We start from the raw sequence: 26938 nt of genomic DNA, 5'->3' as shown, positions 1-26938 counted from the left end.
CTAAGAGTGTACTTTGTTTATTTTTCGTGCCTCCACTGCATGTTTATTTTTCAAAATTAACATGGAAGCCTTTTTTGGGCGTGGTAAAGTAAATAAAAAAAATTAGAGGATAGTATATTTCAATGAGCTAGTCTTGTGAGAATCACGCGTAAGTCTAACTAATTATATGTACTCAATAACTTTTGATGTTTGCATCGGGGTGTTTTATTCATAGAAGTAGAAATTCATGCAAGAAACATCAAAAGACATAATTAGTGAAAATAAAGGAAATGAAACCAATATATGAATCAGAAGCAGGAAAGATTCTTATCTTTATACGTTGATTCTGTACATGGATTTCAGCATGATATGATACACCGTGTGGGTAAATTTGGTACTCCATCAAAAGCCTGCCCAAAAACCCTTTGCTGATCATGGATTCTGCGTATCAAACATTGAACCAGAGCTCGGGTCTCCTAATGTCACTTTTATAACAACCCCGGAAAGATGGCAACAAAACTACGCCCAATGATATATGCCACAAACACAATGGCCTTGAATTGATCTGCACTCCATGACATACACAAATAGAATAAGAAGCCCGACCAATGCAGCAGGCAGATGCTCCAACCAGCCCTCAGAATTTGTTCAATTCAGTATGTAGTGAATACGTTCAAGGAGTTGCACCACCTGGCTGACTGAAACGGTCGAATGGTGTGACCTAGAAGTTGATGACATTTCAGTTGTAGCACAAGGTAATCCTAACACTGCTTCTTGTTGGATGCTTGTAAGCTCCAAAAACTGGGCCAACATATCTCCATCGAGAATTGTAGGCACCACAGCCTGCTGGAGAAGAAGAAAAATGAAACCGAGTTAGTTACAAGTTAAAGGGAAAGACGGTATGAGTGAGACCCTTTAAATTTGCTTATCAATGAGATTTCATTTGATTCATGATCAAACCTTATATTTCACTTTACCTCTATGCAAGAGCTCAGATAAAGACTGGAAGATATACAATAATTCACAACATGAAAAGGTCGCCACATTCATTTACGAAAATCTCCGTTTTGTAATTTGAGGTAATATCTTGCAAGATTCATTATCATTTTCTTTCGAATATCAGTGGTCAAATATCATTAGAAAGCCAGACAAGTGAACAACGCTATGCATTTACACTTGTTTTAAAGTGTTACTTTTTTGATTAAAAAAAGGTGGTACTTTTCGGCAAAAAAGTGTTATTATCAAAAAAAAAATTATTTTTTTCAAAAAAAGCAATATTAAGTAACATGTTTTTGTCTAAAAGTAATAATTGTTTGTATTAAGTAACACCTTTTTATGTAAATTTTTTTTAATTTATCAATTTTTTATTGTTTATTAATCTCTAAAATGTAACATGTTTTTTTTCCGAAAAATAACATCTTTTATGTAAAAAGCAACATTTTTTTGTCAGTTTTGTTCAGTTTGTTTTTATGTTGAAAAATATTTTTTCCCTAAACTTCTAAAAAAAGTAATAGTTTTTTGCCTAAAAGTAATACCTTTTTAATAAAAAAAATAACACGTTTTTGTTAGGTGGATTGGTTTCCACGGTTCTCATATAAGGAAGGTTCTCATGTGAACTTCTTCCTATATGTATATATAAAAGGAATACTCTGAAGAGGAAAAATAAAGGCCTGTTTAGCTCTCATGTTGTCATATAAGGTAGTTATCACTTATCATATACAACCTTTGCTCCATGGGGTTTGCCCCAGGTACAATACAATTCTTGTGCAAATCAAAGAAATGGAGAAAGAGGTAAAAATGCATACTTAATTGGGAAGCCAGAGATATGTGTGAATGAAATGAAAAGATAATTTAAATGTGTGGATGAGAATCAAAGAAAGAGTATGCATTATGACCAAAAATAGAAATAGAGCAAAATCCATGGAATGGACTAAAAAGGAAAGTAGAGCAAATCCCGTGGGACCAAAGAGTAATACTTAAGGAGCAAGACAAATCCAAAACGATTTGAGCTTGAGAACCAAAGTGTGCGTAACACTGCAATACGTCAAGGCATTGAAAAAAATAAAAGCAAATCCAACACAAATGACCCAAAGTTTCCAGTATCCGTAACTTTATTACCTGATTTTCACGACTACGAAAATCACTATGATTGTTTCCAAGAATAGGAGCAGTCAGTGGATGAACTGCAAGTTTAGCTTGTACAGGTTTCAACAGCTCATAATCCTCCCTGCAGCAGTATTAAAAGAGCATAAAAATTCAATAGCTTCAACTTTTTGAACTGCAAAGAACACCGAAAGGACAACATTCAACAATACAATGAAATTGATCCTCTAAAACTAACCCTAAATAACTTCAATAACTGCATTTATATGGTACAGAAACAGCTATATACGCAGTGCTAAATGAGTAATGACCATGGACAAAAAATCAGAAGGCTATAGTGGAGACTGGAGATACAAATAGGTCTAATTTTCTTCTCACATCCTCAAAATCACGTCTCAACTCTCAATTAGCATTTTAATTCATTTTTGAAAAGGCTAGTCAAAGTCAATTTCTGAACACACGACAGCTTAGAAGCTCTTACTCTAGAATTGAAAAAATAAAGCACATATTTATTTACATATATGGACAGTCTGAAAAATGAAGCTTTCTGAACCACCCATGAGCTGATGGGCATGATATAAACATCATTTGTGAGCAAGTTGCTACTCAAGCAACAAAAGATTGCATGTAGGTATTTAAGGTCTGAGGTCCAATGCATTAGAAGTTTACATCTTATAAGGCTCAAAAAGAAGAAAGATCAATTAATCAGGGAGCAATCAACATACAGAAATATAAACTCTACAATCCAAATAGCCAAAGGCATCTGCCTAAAAGCCCAAATCTCCAAAAAGCAAATAAAAAACTAAATAAAGGAGAAAAGAGAGTAAACAGCGCAGCTCATAGGACTTAGGAGTTATAGAATAATAATGGAACTCCCTTTTATTCCTTTTCCCAGACCCAAGGATTTATAGGTCGTATTTGTAGCGGTTGCCATTATTTTTATTGGCAACATGCCCCAAGTTTTGTTATTTTCATAGTCGATAGGTTTTACCTATTGTCTGCAACAATAATTCTCCTACTCTAAGGGCTTTAATTCCTCCTTTTAAGAGCCGAGTTGTGTCCATTATTCTACAGGGTTGAAGATCTAGAAGATCAGTTATTTTTACTCCAATTTTAGCAATGACCCATTGAGTGAATCTCTACTGGAAAAAATGTTTTGTCATAAATGATAATCATCGTGCCATGTATGAGAGTTTAATAATAGCAACACCAATTTTAGAATAGATTTTGAAATTTGTGTCGAGATATGCTCATATTTGCGCATATTATTTATATTGAGGGTTGTTTGTTATTAATGAAAATCTTTCTTTAGATTGGGAAAAGGGAGGAAAAAATAAATCAAAGCTCTAGACTCAAAAGAATGATACCTGGAGATAGGAATAAAAATAACAATGCTTCCAAGTAGAGTCCCAGTCATAATACCATTGCGTGACATATCAACAACATTATTGCCACTATCACAGCCTTCAAATCCATCCTCAGCAGTCAGTTTATAAGAGAATGATCCCTACATAGAGACATATGCCTCTCAAGAATGTACTTACTGTTCTAACAATGAGCAACCAACCAGAATATATACTGATAACATGAAAGAATGCTGCTAAACTCAACCACGAAACAACAATCAAAAGCACAAGTGTGTACATGTGAAAAATCCATAGAGGAAAGAATTTAGATAGGTTGTTTAATCCAGCCAATTCTTGAATTAGGTAGGGTTCAAAATAAATCAAACAAGAGCCACATTTTTGACTTAATTTCTTAATACGTTAGTTTTTTTTCTTTTAAAATTCTATAAATAATTTTTAAAAGCTTTGTTATTTTGTGTTTGATCATTGATTTTTGAGAAGAACCTTTCATAAAGTTAACTTAACAAAGTCTAGTAAGTGAATTCTGCTTCATCTAGAAGGAGAATTCTGATCTAGGTTACAATCAACGCAGCAACACTAGTCACAATGCAAGGTAAGGTACCACGCAAAGTGCACCAGAGTCGCAAATTGTCTAGCCTCAACACATATTAAGTAGCAGCAACCTCAAACCAACTCGGACAAGTGCAAGCATAGGTTTCGTGTGCTTCTTGGATTCCACATAGAAAAATAAACGGTCCTCATAACTTGAAGTTTGGGACTTTTCTAGTAGTGAAAGGAATCTAAATCCAGGAAGATAGTTTAGCTAAGAAGTGCATGTTAAGATGGATGGAGGATAAACCTTTATGGATATGAAGACATTAAAAGGAGTATTGGAGTGGTAGATATGAAGACAAAATGAGAGAAAACAGTTTATGGTTGTTTCGTCATGTGCAAAGCAGACCAAACAATTAGAAAAGTAGAAGGTTGGAACTTTAGAAGGGAAAAGTGTAGGCTAAATATGACTTGAACATTATTGTATATTACTTTTACACATGGTCTAATAAAGTAAAATCTAGTCACACCCAATGACCATGAACCAAAAATCCATTCTTGTGGGGGCGTCCCCTACTCCGTGAAGCACTACATTATCTTAGTGCAATGGAAAGTATGCAAAGTTAATAGGTTGTAGCCTAGAAATAATGCGGCACATTGCCCCGTGTGGTGTAAAATGAGCAAGGGAATAAAACCTTTCGAACATAGTAGATTGAGAAATACCATGGGTATTAAGTTAAGATTGAGATCTTGGAACGTTCCTAGCTTAACGGGTAGATATTTAAAGTTGGTGAACATAATGAAAATGAGGAAGATTAATATTTTATGCTTACAAGATATAAAATGGGAAAGATATAGAGCCAAAACGATAGAAGAAGACCAAAATTAAAATTGTGTTGTTCAGACTAGATAGACAGCAAAATGAAATTGGTGTTATTATGGATAAACGAACAATAAAAATGTAGTAAAGGTGTGTGCCGGAAGAATAATAGGCACAAGTGGGAATCAAGAATCAATTAAAAGGAAATCTTGGAAGGAAACGATGCAAAAACTTACCCTCGGTCGAGAAGTTGTATATAGTTTAGAATTTGAATAGGCACAATGGGGTAAGTTGTAGTGGCTACAAAAGCATCCATGGAGGTTTTGACTAAAGACACTGTATAATTGGAAAAGAAAAAAGTCAATCTAATTGAATGTTTCAAATATCTTAGTTCCATATTTCAGAGTAATTGTGATATCCAACAAGAGGTGACCCATATAATTAAGCGTGGGTGGCAAAAATGAAGAGCGGCAATAGGAATATTATGTGATTTTTCCATAAACTATAAAACTAATGGGCATGTTTTACCACACGACTATTAGACTAGCGGTACAATATGGATTAGAATGTTGGAACTGATCAAAATAGAAAGATAGGAGTAGCAGAAAGGTGAATGCTTCGATGGATGTGCGGGCATGCCTTGAGAGATAGAATTGGAAACAAAGATATACAAAAAGGGTTAAAAGTCACGACTTTTGAGAAAAAGATGAAAGAGAATCGTTTAAGATGGTTTGACATCTATAAAGACGTGGTATTTATGAACCAATAAGGAGGATGGAAAGTTGGAACTCATGGTACTTAAAAAATGGCAAGCCAGATCAAAGATGAATTAGATGCTAGGAGTAAAAAAAGATGTAATCATGTAAAGAATTCAGACTTACGAGGTTGAGATGTTATAAAAATGAATGGATAAGTAGAATTCAAGTGGATGACCATTGGAACTAATGTATTGGTTCATGTAGTCAACCCCAATCTTTTGGGATTAAGGCTTTGGCATTGTTGTTATAGGGTCAAATAAAGTATAATCTTTGTCCCTGACGATCTCTCACATTGATTTGTTTGGTTCATGTTGATGACTCCATATTTGGTTTTAAGACTTTGGCATTGTCTAAAGATAAAAGGCTATGCATTTTCCATGAAGAATTGTGAAGCTAGCTTCACAAATCCCAAGTGATGCATTTCAAGGGAAATAATTTTAGAGGGCGAAAAATAGTCAATCCAATATAAATAGAAAATTATGGTCTAATGACCGATATACTAGCAAAATGATTATACAAATCAAATTATAATTCTAAATTGTTATTAGATGAAAAAAATCAATAATTTGGGAAATGAAAAGTTAGAGGGTTGTGAAAAAGCCAATAAAGAATGCACAAGTGTTTTAGAAGACATGAAGTATGTTAATTGTAAAATTGTTGGTTTACAAAAATCATTACAAGGTATACAATTTGTAGCTAGCATGAAGATGTGAGCCATGAATCTTAAGTTTCATTTCTACTACTTCAACCATTGGTGTTTACTTGATTTTGTGATACTTAATCAATCCTTATTCCTTATATCATATGTTGAGATATAGTAAGAAGGGTCAAGTTAAAAATACATATGTACATTCACCTATGGATGTATTAGTTTTTGATCTAGCATTTCGAATGTGATTTTTTGAGGCTAGATAGAGATATCAATGCACAGAGAACATGTGACTAATTTTCCAAGGCCTACCAAGTTTTTGTTTGAAACAAAAATATTTTGTTGGCATAATAAGTAATAACATATTTAAATGAAATCTACTAGACAATTCTTGAAGATCCTTAGTGCAATTTCAGAAGAAAAAAGAAGCCTCAAGAGTGAGGCAACACATAACAGATAACAAGTAAAGAATATTAGTTCTCCTTCCAGAAAAGACAGTTAAAAAATATCAATAGCCTTGGACTAACCTTCCTGATGCTCATTGCAATTTCGCCTATAAAATATGAGCAACACACTGTAAGGTTGCACTCGGGACTTGGATTATCTGGGACATTAAAGGAAGCACAAAATTAACAATTCAAAAAATATGATATGCTAAAACAAGATACATCCTAGAAGATAAAAAAGCAGCTACTCAAGATATAAAAATGAAAATTTCCAAACATCTAGAATAATGACTAGAAAAGTGTGACTAACCTTCCAAATGGGTTGAGGATGTCAGTACTGCAATATTTCCTTTACGATCAGAAACAAAGACTGTGTCAAGATTTGTAAGCAGGCAATCAGCAACTAATCGCTGACTAGGATCACAATAGATCTGCTCCAGCTTTTTTACATCCTTTTGCAGCACAATCATCAGACATTCAGCACAATTGCTCCGTGAAGCAGTTTTTAATAAACGCTTTGCTAAACGTGAACATAGTAAGTGAATTTTACTAGATGAAACCAGAAGCAATTACCTCATGATAGGAATAGAAAAGCACGCCATCACGGCAATCACCAACAGCAATTCTAGTAAAGTAAGTTGTCAATGAGACAATCATAAACCGCGTTCTTTCAACAGCATGCCTTTTTATTCTCTTAGGATTATCATTTTGAAAGCCGCATACATAGAACTGAAAACAGAAGGATGCTTAATGACATACAATAACAATCATCTTGTAACCGTCAAGACAAAAGGATAGCAACTCACAGCATTGCCAGAAGATGCCAAGAAGTAATTATCAAGGTACGGACAAATTGCAAGCACTACTCCAGGCCAAGTTAATGCATGAAGAAATTGCAACTGCCAAGCTTCAGAATCATCAAGCTTTATATCATCACAACTATTATCATCCGGGTTGCTGCTACAATCAGACATTCTTTCAGCACTGCACCCAGTAGCTTCACAAAAAGATGAAAATCGCTGCATAGATGAACTCGCTTTCAAGCACGTTGTCATTGACCCACTATCTGAATTATGCAAGTCAAGGCGGAGCATAATTAAACGGCCTTTTGTACTGTCAAAATAATATTCAGTTAGCAAGCAGACAATCAAGAAAAAAAAAAAACTAAAAGCATCTGGAATTGTATAATGCAGAAGAACAATTTACAACAATATAAGGAAAACATTTAAAATTAGATCCAAGTTCAATGATAAAGTTGATTTAAGTGAATAAAGGATTAAAAAATCATATCAAAATAAAAAAGGAATCAAAGACATGACTAAACCTTTCAGCTTCTCCATTAGGCATTATAGCTGGCCCTACAGACAAGCTGGTTCCAACCAACAATATCTGTTCATTCCCAACCCGCACAAACTCCATGCATTTTCCAGTTTCCCCCAGGTCAAAATGAAATGAAGACACCACCGAACCACTGAGGGGGTCCACACAACATATATCAGACGAAAATAAATCTTTATCCAGATCAGTCCTCAAAACCAACAGTAACCTGCTATCACTATGATAAAGAACCTTTCGTGGAGTTCCACCAAGATGAAACTTTTGAACATTAAGCCTCTTACTGTGCACCATCTCCACCTACAGCATCAAAAAAATTCATAGGTATCACCAAGAAAAAGCATCTTCTAGTAACAAACACAATCAACGCCAAAAAAAAGGAAACGATAAAAGCTGGACTAACACAGTCAAAACACTATCTAAATAAGAAAGACAACCACAGCAAAGATATTTTCTATGGATCATAAAAAAGTAAAGTTATTTTGCATAAAGTATGACTATCGGCTTCCCTTCCCCAAACTAAAAACACAAAAAAGAAGAAGGCAAAAAATTTTATTGACAGTGCAGAGCTATGTTAATTATGTCACTGACGTAACTAGCCATTTCAAGTATTTGCTAACCAACAAAGTAATTACCCCATCCTAATCCCCACCTCACCCTCAACAACACCAGTCCCTCCTCTTTAACCCTCTCCACAAGCATAACCACCATCAGAACTCTATGGCCTCTAAGGTTAAAATATGTCATCAAACTCACTACAGTGCTAGTCACCACTGACGCAGATACTCAGCCTTTTTGGCAGTGGTTTCTTAACTTTATTGCAAGAATTTATCATTCATGAACAAGTCAGATCACAACAAATTAAACAAGATATTTTCAAAATACTTATTTAAATACGATTGGATATTTTCACATCATTAGAAGCTATAAATATTTGATAATTAGAACCAACACTGTAACACATTCGGGATAATCTAACATGAATGCTAGATTTTTCCTTAGATATACAAGTATTGTTGAACTTCTGATATAATCATTAATTACAAGACAAGACCAAAAATACTCAGGCACCACCATTATAGACCAGAACAAAGCAGATTGCTATGAATTTAGACTAGATCATCTCATTCAGTTGAAGCACATCCTTCCTCCTCTCTCTCAAAAGCATTGGACTTGAGTATTGATGTCCAAATTAAACCCAAAATAACTTAATCACTTAACCACCAAGTGTTAAGATCTACTCTCCAGGTCATTATACAACGAGTTATTTACCCCTTTTGATACCTTTCCAGTCCAGGAGTATGATAACGAAGGGACAAAAGATGACGGATGCAGATTGGGAAGGCAATGCAAAGGCAAATATATGACATGCACTGCAATACATTAGATTTTGAGCAACGGAAGCTATGACAGTAGGAATTCATAGTGATGTAGGGCAGGTGCTGAGCAATCCTCTCCTTTCAATTTTCTCCTGAAAATTAGGGATAATTGCGCATTTTTCTCAATTCATGGAAAATCACAAATCGCTATGGGTTAAATGACATGGTGTGATTAATAAATATCACAATATCCTCAATTACCAACCTCTCGAAGTTTTAGGATTATTTATAGTCATCTTCTCACTCCTCCTTTTGGCAGTTCTTTGAGTCTTTATTCAAATCTAACTGTTTTTCTACCTAAAGTATGTATTGTAATGTCTTTAAGGTTCTTCATTTCTCACTATTCCATTGGTTAAATTTTGAAAATGGATTAATTCAAAAATTTTGGAATCTAGGTTAATTCAAAAAATTTGGATTCAAGGTTAATATGCTAATAAAAAAATGAAAAAAACAAGCTCTAGTTGAATATGCAACAAGCAGCCAGAGCCTTAATCCCAAACGATTAGAGTCGACTACATGAACCAATATATTAGTTTCAATGGTCTTCCACATAGTTTACTCTTTCCCATTCATTGTGATTTTCTACCATCTCATTTTGTAAGTTAAGGTCATTAATATCTTTTTCCACTCATGTCCTCCAACTCAACTCATCTTCGATGTTTCTCGCCCTCTATTTAAAGTTTCCGAGCTCCAACGTTCTATCTTTATCGGTTTGCTAATAATTCATCTTTGCACATGCCCAAACCATCTTAAACGATTATTTTTCATCTTTTACCCAATATTTGTAACTCTTAAACCCTTTCTTATATCTTCGTTACGAATTTTATCCCTCAAAGTATGTCCACTCAATGCTCATCCATCGAAGCATTCACCTTTCCACTACTCCCATCTTTCTACTATAATCCTTTCTAAAATGCCAACATTTTGATCTAAATAATAGCATTGGTCAAATAGTCGTTCGATAAAACTTGTTTATAACTTTAAGGGCACACCTTGATCACATAATATTTCAGTTGATCACACAATATTCCAGTAGCCACTCCCATTTCTATCACCTATACTTAATTCAATGGGTTACAACTTGTTGGATGTCCCCATTTCTCCAAAATATGAACCCAAGGTATTTGAAGCAATTCCTTTCTCTTTTAGCTTTCTAGTGTCTCTCGTTATCTCATTTATGCTAAAATTATACTCCATGTACTCTATCTTGCTCCAACTTAATTTGAAACCACGTGAGTTGTGACTAACTCATGTCTCCATCGTTCTAATTTAGCATTTACCTCCTCTCTATCTCATCTACCAAAACAATGTATGACAGAGTTTTTAATGTGCGTAAAAGTATGACAGAGTCTTGAAAAAGGGATGAAAGAATAACCATGCGTTGTAAGTTTTGAATTAACGGGACTATACTTTATTCGTTATTAATAATTAATATGGTTTGTCAGTTTCAAAAGTTCCATGCACTTGTAACGTAGGGTAGGTGGAAGAATTTTTTGACAGTATTAGGAGTATCTACTACTATCTTAAATGTCAAATACCTTTACTAGTTTAACTACCTCAAATACTTCAAACGTAGGAGTTATAGAAATTCTGCTTTTATTATACGTATAGTACTTCACAATAAGGTTTAGTTGCAACATTATTTCATGTATACTACTTTTAACATTTTAAGTTCCATAAATTTTTTAATAGTAAATCATATATATATATATATATATATATAGGAAGAAGTTCAAGTGAAAACCATCCTTATATGAGAACCGTGAGAACCAATCTTCCTGACAAAAAAGTATTACTTTCAGGCAAAAAAGTATTACTTTTTTTTTGAAAAAAAAAAGATGATACTTATAGGCAAAAAAGTGTTACTTTAAGAAAAAAATTCTGAAAAAAAAACTCACAGTAAGGTGTTACTTTTAAGATAAAAAGGTGTTACTTTTTGCAAAAAACGCGTTACTTTGTATTTATATTTTTTTGTCTAAAAGTAACACTTTTTTGCTACAAAGTACCATATTTTTTTTTTAAAAAAAAGTAACATTTTTTTGTCCAAAAGTAACACATTTTCTGTGAAAAAGTAACACATTTTAATCAGACAGATTGATTCTCACGGTTCTCATATAAGCTTGGTTCTCACTGAAACTTGACCCCATATATATATATATATATATATATATATATATATATATATATATATATATACATATAAATATACATATATATATATATATATATATATATACATATACATATACATATATATATATATATATATATATACATATATATGTATGTATATATATATATATATATATATATATATATATATATATATATATATATATATATATGTATATGTATATATGTATGTATATATATATATATATATATATATATATATATATATATATATATATATATATGTATATATATATATATATATGTATGTATGTATATATATATATATATGTATGTATGTATGTATATATATATATATATATGTATGTATGTATATATATATATGTATGTATGTATGTATATATATATGTATGTATGTATGTATGTATATATATATGTATATATGTATGTATGTATATATATATATATATATATATATACATATATATATATATATATATATATATATATATATATATATATATACATATACAACTTAAGTGGGTGAAAACTGAAAACCATTCTGAGATATACATATTGTGGCAAAAGATGTACAATCTGTCTAATAGGTTGTACATATTTTTATAAAGGAAAAGGTTTAAGTTACGTACATAAATATCATCCGATTATGTACACTTTTTAAGCATGTATGTACACCTTTTAACAAATATCCAATTATTTACAAGACTTTCACCCGAATATGTACACCATTTAAGCTTTAATGTACACCTGTTTTCAGTTTTCACCACTTTGATTGGTTTTCACATGATTTCAAATCCTATATTTATATATACAAACGTTCTTCAAAAAGTAATTTAGAAAAAAAACGTACAATTCTCAAAGATACGGTATATGGAAAATTATGTACTCCTAGTCTTCTATTATGTGTTGATTTAACCTAAAAAATTCAATCTACCATACTTTTAGCACTGGAACACAATTACTGAAAACCGAACAAAGATTACACTAACTTTTTTTATTATATGGTAGGCTAAGAGAAAGGGAGGGCTATGTGAGAATTGAAGCTAGGACCTTATCTTAGGAAAGTAATACTTGCTCCAACTAAAACAATACTAGATTCTCTAGATTACACTAAAGTATAAATCAAGTTTCAAGAGATAAAAAGCCACCAGATAGCATATTAAATTAAAATTAATCACATCATATGACATTAAAATTCCAGGGGCAGAAACCAGAATCATAAACATAACCCAACAATTAATTCTATCATTCTTCACGTACAAAGCACACTTACGAATTGCAATCAATAGCAATAAAACAGCTAAAGTCTTAAGGTCCGGATCCAAAGGTAAACTTGAAAAACCACTTAAGGAAGAGGCAACAGATTACACAATACAAAGTAATCTGAAACCACACGAAATTTCTTGAGCTACAGATAGTGCAATTAAAATATCCTAAATGTACTAAAAGAAAACCAGATTATTCTTTTAAGTTTTTCTTTGTTTAGGAGGAAGTTTAAGAACAGAAAGTAGTGCTGTTGATGCAACATAAAGTAGAAAGTTTAAGTACATGACTGTGTATTCCAAAGACAACATATGCAACTGTTGTCAACAGGTTAATGTATCATTATTTGCAGATGCAATGGTTATGACATTCATCAATCATCACCAAAATCACAATTCACAACTAAGAAAGATGCCTTAAAATATTGTGCCAACGCCCCGCAAAAATGATAGCTTGAATCCATGAGCTTTTTATCTTTAGCCCCCTTTTAGTAACCCCCCCAGTGCATATCTGATACGATTCCAAATTCACTTATCAAAGAAACAAAAAAAATGATTCAATGAAAACAGACTTACTAGGTGTAAGCAGTTCTCTGCTACAAATAGAAGACCCTTTGGACATTCAGCTGAACATACTGGAGTCACATAAGTTGAAGGTTCAAATGAGATTGAATCATATGAGAGGCTGTGCCTCGCAGCCTGGACTAACCAAGGCCTGTCACTGAGAGCAATAACATCTGCAGTCAATGACTCGCAAAGTGGAACAAGAAACACAGGAGTGATACCAATCCGTCGAACGGCAATTAGTTGGAGATGAACAGGGTCATTGTCTTTTGGCTTTTCATAAGGGCTGACACCACTAAATTGAGGACTAATCGTTACTGGAGATGATGTCTTTAACAAACCAGATTTTGAAATCAAAGATGACCTATAACCAGGTAGGTCGGAAACCCATGATGTCATAGGCCACTCAAAACGTAACAGCATTCCATTTCTTAATCCAGAGAGAATATATAACCTATCAACCACCACAAGCCTTACATCCTGCGGTATACAGCCACTGATAGATACACCGGATGTATTTGTCAGTGATATCATCCCAGTAGCAAGAACTCGTATCCCTTGACCATGTACATAAGATAGAATTTCCACTGATGGCTTGTGTGTACCAATCACAAATATATTACCACTATCAAAACCGACAGGATAAGTGGCCGAGTCTTTTCCTACATTATTCATATGAGGAATAGATATGCAAGACAATTCACTGTAAAGCCTCACATGTTGCATCTCATATATTTCATATTCATACAAAGATAACGATCTAGCACCAAGAATTATCAGAAAGCAAGGATTTGCAGTAGCCACAATGATCATGTTTTGCCCAACAGCACCTAAGCTAATCCCAATGTCATCAGGAGACCATGAAGTACATGGCGCGGAAGACATTGGAGCACCGTTGGGATGAGCAACTGAAGTAGGCAAGCAAAGTCTCACAGAGCTCTGATCAATCTGAACTAACACACCATCCACCACAAGACCGCACGCTAATGTACATACATCAGGTAGAAAACCAACTGAATCTGTCACATCAGCAAAGCTTACTCCAACAGACAAAACCCTGGTTTCTTCAACAAAAGAAAGCACAAGAAAAGAATGATTAGAATCTCCTGTGCTCATCTTAACAGTCCAAATAGCAGTTATTCCTTGATAGATAGGAGCAGTCCTTACTAGTCTTTCCAGGCTTATTCCATTTCTGATTATCCTAAGTGATCCTTCAGGAGCCACTCCACAGCAAGCAAACATTTGATCATGCTTTTCATCGTGGTAATCAATAACTGACATGTCTAAGATTGGTGCAATATATTGAATTGGACTTGAATAATAGAGCCTTCCATCTACCACTCTTAGGACCATGCCATCCCCCATCTCTACAATTGCAGCCAAAAAGCCATTTTTGGTCCACAATAACGCTTTACTGGGAAGGGCATTATAAAGACAATCAGACATATTGATCTTGGGACCATCAGGGCCACAACTAATTTCAATCGAAAAATACTCCCCCGTGTCCACAGAAAATATTATTGTTGGATTTTTATCCGTTGCGGGTTCCCAACTCCATGAGCACACAAACTTAGCCGCAGATTTAGCACTGCACAGACCAGCATCAATGCTCATAGGATCACTACCCTTATTAAAATCCATACCATAGTCCTGCAACTCTAGCAGAGCACGAGCAGCAATGAAGCCTTCATCATCACCATCCTGCATCCTGAAAGAGTCTTCGACGCAATTCTTCTCCTCACTAATAGATATTGAAGAGCTTAGATTTGTTCTTTGCACACACAAAGGGTTAGAAGCATCACTGAGATCCAAAAGTAGGATATCTCCAACCCTGAATAACAATGCGAGCCCTTGAGATCCGTGAACTTCTGTAATTGCATAGGCTAAAGGACCATCTTCCACAAAACTAGAAAGAACGCGGACAGCATTCTCTCTGACATCCCATTCCAACAGAAGCAGCTCATTTAGGCATGATATCTGTCTGTGTGTTTTTCATGGCGAGGAGGAAGGAAGAAAAAACAATTATTTTAGCTACTCCTTTAGTAATTAAATAAAAGATTCACCAATCAGTCTAAATTAAGAAACAATATATCCTTTTTGACATAATTGATCATCAATTTACCTGCTGGCAAGAATAGCTAGCACAGGATTGTCTTCGTTTGAAAATTGGTTTAAATGCTTTGAGATGAAGCACATGCTCCATATAGTTCCATGCATACGAGGAACTGGATAATGAGATGATGTGGCAGGGTCCGTGCCTATCTGCTTTGCAGGCAGTGAATTAACTAAGACAGATTGGCCTGATTTCTGAAGTTCCATGTCAGCTAAATCATCCTCGGGTTCAGGAGGATAAGTTATTCGCTACGATTAACAAAAAAGAAAAAGATAGCTTCATAAATTATTCAGAGTATCAAACCATATACATAACAATTTGATCCAATAACTTCCACCCCAATCAAGGCTCAAAAGTCCTTTGCATAGGCCGTAGAGTGACTCAGCATATATTAATACCTTATCAATCATATCAATGTCACTGGATGCTGAAACAGAAAAAAGAGCCACACGTTCTTCATATGCACTGACAGCAATGTAACGCCCACTGGAACCAGTAGCAAAATACAATCACCATCAAAGCAGAAATAGACAGAAAACAGTACAGAAAGAAGAAAAGACTGTAGTGCATAATGATGCATATGAAACAAAAAAAAATCAAAACTACCAATGGAGGAAAGAATCCCATAACAATATCCAAACTTAGTGCACAATCTCAAAGTAACGAACCAGAGAATTGACACACAAGTTTGCACCAATGCTGAAGTCAAATCCATTGTATAAATGATATAAAGAAAGATAAAGTAAGAAGCTAAAAATTCTTGTCATGTCTTAATGTAGCATCAATGCAAAGCATTTAAAAGTTGCAAAATCATATCACAATAACTCCAAGTCAAACACTTACAGGGAATCAACGGCAAGCATTCTACCAATTTGATGTCTTGAGTTGCCAGGATTAGAAAGTTGAACATGAGTCACTGGAAAGAACCTAATCCGTCAGTGAAACATAACGATAAGTCTCCACTTAGGTTGTAATTGGTTCAACATAATGAAATACTATGGAGTATGGACATATCTTAAATTATAATTATAAAATCGAGAATCCATACTGCAAAGCTCAGATGAGATTAGAACCTGTGCATTTCATTGCAAAATGTGAGAAAGGAGAGCTTTCCAGAATCAGAAACAATAACCAGGAGGTCCTTGCCTAGCACCTGAAAAACAATCATATCTTACATCCCCCTGAAACTAGAAATACAACCTTAATGTACAGTATCATGAATACAGATCATGGAAAACCTGTGAATTTTGAGCACGAAAATTTTTATTCCAGGGCAAAATAGCAATATCTTTTATCACACCAAATACTGGCTGCTCGCAGATAGATTGCACTACACCATCCTCACTAATAGCTACCATTTCAATAGATGTCTCCTGCACAATTCGCACTCGACCCATAAGGACATAATTTTAATGAAATACAAAGTTCCTATTCTAGCTCAATTGATTTCTCCTCATTAAACATAATCACCTCGATCCAAACAAAGTCTTTTGATGAAGCACAATAAGACTTATGAGTTACTCCTCTGTCTGTTAGAATTTTCTACCAGAGGTGGATGTAGCCTTATTCAATGATGTCAATTGACAGCATTTAACAAGTTATATCTCTAAATAAATGTTTTTTCAAATTACTGGTGTGTGACAAGAATATTTCAGGTTCAAGCCTTACTATTAACATTTTTAAAAAACAAAACTTAATCCGACATCATTTGATTTAATTTTGGATCCGCCCTAAATCTACCACATGAAACTTGAAATGAATGCTTTTTGTATGTGTTGCAGCAAACTCAAAAGGCCTGAAAGCGTACTTGATAAAGGAGAAATAGACTCCAATTGTGCAATTTAAACTTAAGCGCAGAAGTCAAGCACAATTCGATATGGATTGTCCAAAATCATCAAGTGATTAAAATTGAACTAAACTCCAATAAACATGTACTAAGTAGATTAAACGGCGAAAAATTTTTATAAGAAAATCAATTAAAAATAACATGAAATGAATAAAAATGCAAAACAGATTGAAATGAACATTTAACGAGAAGAAAAAGACCTTGCCAAAAACGACGTCGTTTGAGGTAGGTGATCGAATGTGGCCATGAACGACTTGGAGAACAACGGAACTAGGAAGAACACATTTAGCAAGGTAGTGAACACCATTAGAAGTCTTCAATTGAGAATTTGCGGCAGAAGACGATGAAGAAGATGATTCTTCCTGAGTAACCGCCATTTTTGTTGTGCAAATTTCTCCAGGTTTTTAGGGTTCAGGTATTAATTTAAATTATTAAGAAAAATGAGAATGGAGTTGGTGATTGATTGATTGATCGATCCCTTGTTATTTGTTATCTCATGCTCTTCCTTGCCTGAGCTACTTAGGTTCTACCACTTACCAAGGCAGAGGTTAAACAAAAGGAAAAACACTTCACTTATTCAGTTATTTGATGGGTTGAATATGACCTCTTTGTCTTGAGACAAATTATTTTGTGATACCGTCTTTTAAAGAGATAATTTTAATTAGGCCGGCTTATTTGATCTTTTAAAAATATAAAAATAATAAATATATAGTGTAACTGCACGCATACTTGATAGGGTTTAAGATGCCTTAAGTAGGTATTTAAGATACGTTAAGTAGGAGTTCACAATATGTCAAGAAGGTATTTTATGTTGAAGTTGTCAATTAGGTGTTATGTATTGTAGGTGTTTAGGTAATTTGCTGTAAGGATTTAGGTTATGCGCTATATGTGTCTAGGTTATTTGCTATAGGAGTTTTTGTTCTGTGATTTAAGTATTTTTGTTATGTGTTGTAAATGTTTAGATTACTTGATGTAAGTATTATATGTTATGTGCTGTAGGAGTTTATATCATGTGTTGTAGGTGTTTAAAATATTTAATATAGGAGTTTATATTATGTGTTGTAGGTGATTATTTGTCTACTTCAATTACGAATACATACTAGAAATATAGTGGCTAATTTGTGAAATAAATGCACATAATAGGAGTTGTAATGAATTGGGCTAGATTTTGAAAGCTGTCTTTTAAAGAGAAGGTCTCTCAAGAGACATATTATAATGTCGTCTCATTGAAAGATGCTCTCTTAAAGCAACTTAAAAAATTATGATATTTTAATAATTAGAGCCAAAAAAAAGCATTCACTTATTTTATTTTCTTTACTAAATGTTAAAATAAATTATTAAAATTAAAAACAATAAAGATTAAAATTATATATATATATATATATATATATATATATGTATATATATATATATATACATATATATATATATATATATATATATATATATATATATATATATATATCTATATATATATATATATGTATATATATATATATATATATATCTATATATATATATATATATATATATATATATATATACATATATATATATATATATATATATATATATATATATATATATATATATATATATATATATATATATATATATATATATATATATATATATATATATATATATATATATATGGATTGTGTGTTTGTTAGCTTAGAAAAATAACAATTAGAATGATTCCTATTCTTTTTACGCTATTTTCTCCCTCTTAGGTTATTTTTTCTTTTTATCCTACTTCTAAAATATGTCTCATAATTTTTTTCAATAAAAGAATGTATCTTAATTATTTTCCTTTTATCTCATTGCATTTATATTTCTTTTTCATCCCGATCTTCCCTTTTTTTAATTCAAAACACTTACAAATCCAGATAAAAATCACCATTGAAGGTATGTTCTTTTTTATACTTTTGCAATTTCAAATTTTAATCTTCTTGTTTTGAATTTCTATTTATTTGTATTTACAGATTTGATGAATGAACTTTTTCATAAATTTGGTTAATCATTAATTATTTAGAAGTTAGAATGCTAATAACAAATTTACATGTAATCAATCTTCACGCATATTCACAAAGACATATGCAATCAATTACGTCCTTGAAATAAAATCACATTAACATGAAAATCATGGCTTGGCATTGAAGATTTATGTGTAAATAACTAACCATAAAATATTAAACATCTATAATAAATAAATTAAAAGAAAAGACATTAATATCATCTTCTTTCAAAAATGTTTATATTATTTTAATTTTTTTTAATTTAATAATGATGATGATGTCATCATTATCACTATTGTTATCATATTTTGTATACTTAAAATATTATATATAATAATTACTAATTTAAACTTTGATTTATTATTTAAAATATTCAAAATCTTAAAGGCGTTGTATAAATAACTACTATAAAATATTAAACATCTATAATAAGTATAATTAAAACTAAAAATATATATTGAAATCATCTTCTTTCAAAACTGTCTTTCAATTACTTTGTTATGAACAATTTTCTCTAAAACGTAATGATGATGATGTAATCTGTATCATTATTATTACTATTATTATTATTATTATTATTATTATTATTATTATATTTCGTATCCTTATTATATCATAAATGATTATTAATTTAAATGAATTTACGATTGATAATACTTTAAGTTAATAACAAAATAAAATTAATTAGTATGGTGAAAGTTGGCTAATAAATTATCAAAACAAGGCCAAAAAACTTGGTTTCAAAGATCATAAACCGAACAAGAATGGCTTCATTTTCATCATCTTATTACAAAATGGAAGATCATAGAAATGTTGCCGCAACAAAACTACAAAAAGTTTACAAAAGTTTTAGAACTCGAAGACGACTTGCAGATTGTGCCGTTCTTGCTGAACATAAATGGTATGAATGCTAACTTATTTCAATATTGATAAAGGAGGTTATGTTTAACATGTTCGATTGCACATGACTCTGAAAAAATGAAAGTCTCAACTTTAAATTATATAATATATATTAAAGTGTTTAAAGATATAAAATTATTTGAAAAATATCATTATTTTTTAAATTGCACAAAGTATTCAAATTTTGCTCCCTTTATGGGTATTGGATATCTCATGAAAGTATAAAATGGTTATAATTTAGTTTTACCCAAATATGCTCAAACTAGCTAATAAGTTTGTACTTGTCCAATCTAAGTTTAACTTAATCCGAGAAGGCATAATGTAGGTTAATGAAGGGGAATTGCTCGTTCAAGCGCCCTAGCTTGTTCGAGCAGTTTGTCAAGATAATTTTTGTCGATTTTAGTTCGTGTTTTGGTCGCATTTGATCTCATATTAATTAGCTTAGAATTTACGTAACACCAATCTAAAAGTGCATATTTATAACATACGTGCAGGTGGCAGGTGTTGGACTTTGCTGAACTAAAACGTTGTTCTATATCATTTTTTGATATAGAGAAACCTGAATCTGCTATTTCACGATGGTTTAGAGCTACAACTAAAGCTGCTAAAGTGAGTATGCAAGGATACTCCAAATAATAAATAATTCCTCTGTCTCATTTAAATTGTTATACGACGTATTTTTGTTTAAGAGTTTTTAAGTAAAATGTAGCAATCTCAATGTAAAGTGAGTCTTATATGTATTAAGGTTGTGCGTGTTAGGATGAAAGAAAATGAAAAGTAAGGAAGCTGAGGGATTTTGGAAAGAAGAACGATTTTTTATTTGAATAATAAAATGAACGGAAAGGCTTAGATGAATAATTTTTGCTAAGGTTTCACTCTCTCCAGTTATAAAGATTTAAAGGGAAAACTCTTATTTCTCTTCGTTTCTCTTTAATTCTCTTCTAAACAAATTTCCCTTTCTTTCCCTTCTCCCTTTCCCTTTCTCTTCTTTCTTTTATCAAAAAATTGTAATTCAAATATAGTGTAAAGGACGAAGGGAGTATTACATATTAGTTATTACTCCTCTGTTTCATTGAGAATTCAACATTTAAGTTTCCAATGTAAGAGCTTTATGAAAGATATGTTTTATTCTTAATGGAACAGATTGAAATATACTCTTTAAATTGACAGATGCACAATATTTTAGTATAAAGTAAGTTCATACAAGATTTTTACTTCAATCGGACTGAGGAAGTGCATAAGAATATTAATTATATTATCATTATTATTATTTATGCTTATTAATAACTTGAATAAATATGTTTTGTTCTCTAGGTTGGAAAGGGTTCTTCAAAAGATGAGAAATCTAGGAAACTTGCCCTACAACATTGGCTTGAGGCTGTGAGTTCAATTTTATACTTTTTTTTTCGGTTTTTTTTAATACTCTCTTTGTCCCTTTGAGTTTGCACTATAAAACTTAAATATGTGAGAGCTTTTTGAGTATTATAGTGCAAAATCAAAAGACAGAGAGGGTAATAATTTTTTACCAATAAAATTTCACTAAACATGATCTAATATTTTAATTATTTAGAATCCAATGAAATAATATTTTTCAATTTTAAGCATAATTAAATTAATTAGACGTTATTTTCTTTGTCAAGGTATAATAATATAGTCTCTTGCCTTTTTTCAATAGATAGATCCTCGACATCGTTATGGCCATAATTTACAATTCTATTATGTTAGATGGCTTCATTGCAAGAGTAACCAACCATTCTTTTATTGGTACGGAATTTTCAATATGTTTATATTCCGTATGGTAGCAATATATTTTTATAAAATGTCAGTGGTAGTAAAATTTTAAATAAAAATTCACATAATAGCATTGTAATGTTGTACTTAAAGCTATAATAACATTAACAACAATTCTTACTTGAGACCGTCTTTTCTAAAGACGGTTCTCAAAAGCCCAATCCATTATGTTAATTTAAAAAAAAAACTGACGCGCGCGTGTAAGTGTAATGTGAAAAGTCACATAAAATATTTGGGGTTATAACAATATTTATTTGGGTTATAACATAATATATTTGATGTTATACCAGCATATATTTGAGGTTTATAACATAATTTATTTTTGATTATAACATAATATATTTGAAGTTATAACAATATATATCTTTGAGGTTATAACATAATATATATGGGGTTATAACAACATATATTTGTAGTTATAACATAATATATTTGGGGTTATAAAATAATATATTTAGAGTTGTAACAATGTATATTTGAAGTAATAATATAATATATATGTAGTTATAACAATATACATTTGGGTTATAACATAATATATTTGGTGTTATAAAAATAGTATACCCTCAAACACAGACCATTGTATACCGAACTATATATTATGTTATAACCCCAAATATAATATGTTATAACCCCAAATATAATATGTTATAACTACAAATATATGTTGTTATAACCTCATATATATTATGTTATAACCTCAAATATATATATATTGTTATAGCTTCAATCTATTATGTTATAACACAAAATAAAATATGTTATAACCCTCAAATATATGCAGGTATAACACCAAATATATTATATTATAACCCCAAATAAATGTTGTTATAAACCCAAATATATTATGTGACTTTTCACATTAAACTTACACGCGCACGTCAGTTTTTTTTTAAAAATAACATAATGGACTGGGCTTTTGAAAACCATCTTTAGAAAAGACGGTCTCTCAAGAGAGAGGTCGTAGCATTAATGGGCAAAAAACATTTAGTTGACCTTTAAGTTGTGAAAAATTATATTTGCCCATATATATATATATGGGCAAATATATATATATATATATATATATATATATATATATATATATATATATATATATATATATATATATATATATAATCATGCAGTCACTGTGATGTTATATTAGTTTTTATTGGATTATTACTTTTATTATTGAAACTAATAAAAATTTGATAAATATAATTTATACTTGCATTATTTTGTTAGTTATATTTATATATGTCTTTATACTAACCAAGTAGTAATACCTAAGTACATAGCATAAGTTTCTATCTAAACTAGTTTATTAGAATTTCTTATTCTTATTATCGATTCATTAATATTTTATAGAATTAGTATTTTTACTATTCATGCATATTTTGGTTGTTTTTTATTAGGCTCGACATTGGAGAAGGAAGAGGGATCGACATTATTGAAAGATGCCCACGATCTCGACTTCAACAACAATGCATTAAGTACCTTGATCCAGTAAGTTACTTTTTCTGTCTCTTTGAATTTGTTACAAAATAAAAAATAATTTTTTTCTTTACAATATATCACTTTCAGTAGCAAACTCAACTGAATAGAAGAGTACTTTTAACTTTTGTTGTTTTTGTTGATAAAAGGAACAATTTATGAGTTAGAAGTAGCACTTTGGATGGAGGAATTTGGAGTAAAAGGAAAAGGGAGTACTTAAAGAGAAATAAGGGTTATTTGGCAAATGACTGAAAATTGATAGCTGACCGGAGTAAATTATTTGATAAGTTGATCTATCATTAGACAATTTGACTATTCAAATATCTATTTGTGTTAAAATAAACTAAAATAGTCCAATAAACTATTTTGCCGAACATCTCATAAAGTATTTTGTTTGGTTACATTTTTTTTGGAGAAAAATTTGTCTAATAGATGAAGTCCCATAATTTTTTATTATCAAATCTTTCCAAATTTGAAAATATTCAAAAAGCAAAAAAAGTTTCTCCCTTTACCCTTCCTTTCTTCCGTAGACAAATAAGCGAGACCTTCCCTATTAATTTTCTCCCCTTCCTTTCCCTTTTCTCTTTTCTCATTTTCATCTTTTCTTTTCCTTCTTAAGTTGTTATCCAAACAAACTATTAAAACACATTTTTGATTTTGTTAACGTACTATATTCAACTTTCCTTCACTTAGTCCTTATTTTGTAAATGGTTTTTAGTCTACTTTTGACTAATTGCTTAGCCTAACAATCAAAGCTGTTATTTCAAAATAATTTTGAAGTCAAAATGATTAAATTGTTTCGAGTAGCTTTTATTAGCTTTAAGACTTATATGACCACTTTTTCTTAAATAAACGATCAACCGTCAATATTTAACTATAACAAACATTTTCATTAACAATTGACCTCTCAAATTAGCTTATGATCCCACAAAAATAACTAACTCTTCTAGTTGCTGAAACAGACAAGTAAACAAACCAACGACCATTTTCTAAACAATCATTCGTATCGCCAAACATACACTAAAATTTTAGTAATAGAATGACCAAAGTTTTTGCTCTTTACAGGCAGAGAGGGAAGAATATGAAGTGATAGTGGAGAATGGAAGACTTTTGTACAAAGCAAGCCAAAAGGTTGTTGATACAACAGCAGAACCTAAAGGCAGTAAATGGATCTTTGTGTTAAGCACCACAAGAACATTGTATGTCGCCCAGAAAATCAAAGGCAAATTTCAACATTCCAGTTTTCTGGCTGGAGGTGCAACACTGTCTGCTGGAAGATTGATTGTCGACAATGGAATTCTAACGGTAATTATAGAGGAAAATTTGTGTGTTCTGTGCTTATTTGTTCATGTTCCTGTCAAGGAACCAACTCATCCAAAATCTTAAGTTGATGGTTGTATAATACATTTTATATTCTAACATGCCACTTATACGAAAGCCCTTTGCGCTAGAAGTTTGGATGTAACATAGACCCTCCTTGTACCTGATGTGAAATATTCCCCTTAAATTGAAGGGGTAGTTGAAATTCAAACCCGTGACTTTTCAGTTATGTTGGCTCTGATACCATATCAAGAAACAACCTCAACCAAAAATATAAGCTAATAGTTAAGACCCTAAAATACATTATATACTCTAACAAGTTCAGCCCTTAAAACATGAAATATGACTACCATTGTTTTGAATTGTTTAGTCAGTTTGGCCTCATAGTGGTCATTACCTCCCTACAGAAGAAAATTTCCAGGCATTCATGACATTTCTTACAGAAAACAACGTGGATCTTACTGGTGTCAAGGTAAAGTTCTTAAGATTTTTCCATTGTGTACCTTTTGCTAAAATTGTTATTGAATTCGTACCCATTGTTGAAAAATAGAAAGCTCCAATGGATGAGGAAGATGGAGGAGTTTATAGTTCAACTCGAGATGAGAATGAAGAGCACCAACCACGATTATCTAAGCTTTCAGACGTGGCCACCTCCAAGATACTACTAAAAAGATCACAGATCATACGGTCCAAGATTGCGAGACTTAAAATTCCAAGCATTCGTAGCGTGGTGGAAGAAGAGTTCAAGACACCTCAATTACCACCCGAAGATGATCATAACGACATCAAAGAAGAAGAAGAAGAAGACGACGACTTTTTGTCCGATGATGGTTTCGAAACAGCAGAAGAATCATTCCTGTCAGAGGACGATTTCATGTGCCCTAAACTCAATCTATTCGAGTTGCATGAGGATCCTAAGTTTGAAGAGCCATTATCACAAGCAACCATCCTAAAGAGAATCCATAGTCATAGAAGAACTCAATCTTATCAATTGGGTGAACATTTACAGTTCAGATGGACAACTGGTGCTGGACCCAGAATCGGGTGTGTGAGGGACTATCCTTCAAGGTTGCAGTTCCAGGTGCTAGAGCAAGTCCACTTATCGCCAAGGAAACAACTTCCATCACCATTGGGTTCTTACTTGCATCAAGCTGTTTCGACTAAAAGCAGCCTTGCTCCTGAAAAAAGCATTTAAGTACCGACTCGAATCAAGATCATATAAAGAAAATCTCTTACTAACTTGTAGTTACAGTACACCATCAAAATTTTTCATGTTTCTTTTTGTTGAAAAGGTTGAAGAATTGTAAATGATCAACTGTACTCTTTTCTTTTTGATAATAGAAGTATATTAAGTGATATATTATCTTTTATATTAAATGCTATATTATTCTTTGACTTTGTAAATATTATCTCAATTTTACAAGTCTTATAAACACTAAATTATGTAATCTGTCTAATTCGTTTTAGTTGTAGTACCTGGTTTTTTTCATTAATTATCAAGCACTCTTAATTTACAGTTTATTCTTAATCTATAAGTTTAAATATGGTCAACTGAGATCTCATTAGCTTCATCTCAATGTAAAAATAATTAATATCAACTTTTTATGATTTTAAAAGATGTTAACTTAGTAATATTGAAACGTAAATAGGTTTGCTTCATCTCATAGTCATAGTAATAGACTAATAGTCATCAATCTAGTATTTTGTTCGAAAACAGAATTCATTTGGGGAAGATAACAAATAGTTTATACTCGTAACCCTCCAAAAAGAGGACAAAGATAAACATGGTCTATCTGACTCTCAAACAGATAGAACCCTTCAAAGAGAGATTCTATAGACGCCAATACTCCATTAGAAGCATATCTGCATATACAACGCAAACTAAACCAGATAGAGGTTTGCTATTGAAATAAATAGCTAAACTAAACAAATAGAATATCATATTGTATTATACTATCATACCCAAATCCGGGGGTCTGAGTAGAAAACACAAAAATATACCCTTACCCCTCCAAACAGAGGGTAGGAGGAATGTGGTCAAATGGACCTTCAAACAAAGAGAGCTTTGTAAGAAACGCAATTAGTGGTATCAAGTACTCAACAAATAGTACTCAACAAACTAGAGTT

The 26938-nt window shown here is 31.9% G+C and overlaps 2 protein-coding genes across 4 annotated transcripts; one reads left to right on the top strand and one right to left on the bottom strand.

Annotated features, from left to right (window-relative positions):
* Nucleotides 1-152: 152 nt before the first annotated feature.
* On the bottom strand, nucleotides 153-17872 carry LOC130813276 (uncharacterized). Of its 3 annotated transcripts, none has more exons than XM_057679080.1 (15): nucleotides 17507-17872; nucleotides 16699-16833; nucleotides 16534-16613; nucleotides 16304-16387; nucleotides 15859-15946; nucleotides 15470-15708; nucleotides 13360-15328; nucleotides 7978-8288; nucleotides 7460-7766; nucleotides 7227-7382; nucleotides 6964-7105; nucleotides 6735-6811; nucleotides 3450-3589; nucleotides 2098-2206; nucleotides 153-825 (listed from the first exon to the last, which is right to left on the bottom strand). In XM_057679080.1, the coding sequence occupies exons 1-15, from the start codon at nucleotides 17681-17683 to the stop codon at nucleotides 628-630; spliced, it is 4212 nt and encodes a 1403-aa protein (XP_057535063.1). In that variant the 5' UTR covers nucleotides 17684-17872; the 3' UTR covers nucleotides 153-627. The 3 variants fall into 3 exon arrangements, with proteins under 3 accessions (XP_057535063.1, XP_057535070.1, XP_057535078.1); XM_057679087.1 differs by having other exon boundaries at nucleotides 153-822; XM_057679095.1 differs by lacking the exon at nucleotides 17507-17872 and having other exon boundaries at nucleotides 16304-16376.
* A 2216-nt stretch (nucleotides 17873-20088) lies between these two features.
* Nucleotides 20089-26006, top strand: LOC130810693 (IQ domain-containing protein IQM6-like). The gene is made up of 8 exons (XM_057676831.1): nucleotides 20089-20225; nucleotides 20719-20833; nucleotides 21539-21604; nucleotides 21900-21988; nucleotides 23413-23503; nucleotides 24557-24796; nucleotides 25182-25283; nucleotides 25362-26006. Exons 1-8 carry the CDS (start codon nucleotides 20089-20091, stop codon nucleotides 26004-26006), a joined length of 1485 nt encoding a protein of 494 aa, XP_057532814.1.
* Nucleotides 26007-26938: the final 932 nt, after the last annotated feature.

Source organism: Amaranthus tricolor, chromosome 1 (assembly GCF_026212465.1).
Source record: "Amaranthus tricolor cultivar Red isolate AtriRed21 chromosome 1, ASM2621246v1, whole genome shotgun sequence".
Taxonomy (NCBI): domain Eukaryota; kingdom Viridiplantae; phylum Streptophyta; class Magnoliopsida; order Caryophyllales; family Amaranthaceae; genus Amaranthus; species Amaranthus tricolor.
This window is presented reverse-complemented; position numbering and strand designations above follow the sequence as displayed.

Coding starts and splice junctions, on each gene's coding strand:
- LOC130810693 (XM_057676831.1), top strand. CDS start 20,089: ATGGCTTCATTTTCATCATCTTATTACAAAATGGAAGATCATAGAAAT. Junction 20,226..20,718: donor GTTCTTGCTGAACATAAATG/GTATGAATGCTA, acceptor ACATACGTGCAG/GTGGCAGGTGTTGGACTTTG. Junction 25,284..25,361: donor TGGATCTTACTGGTGTCAAG/GTAAAGTTCTTA, acceptor GTTGAAAAATAG/AAAGCTCCAATGGATGAGGA.
- LOC130813276 (XM_057679080.1), bottom strand. CDS start 17,683: ATGGCGGTTACTCAGGAAGAATCATCTTCTTCATCGTCTTCTGCCGCA. Junction 16,388..16,533: donor TTTTGCAATGAAATGCACAG/GTTCTAATCTCA, acceptor CTGACGGATTAG/GTTCTTTCCAGTGACTCATG. Junction 15,329..15,469: donor CTAGCTATTCTTGCCAGCAG/GTAAATTGATGA, acceptor AAAAACACACAG/ACAGATATCATGCCTAAATG.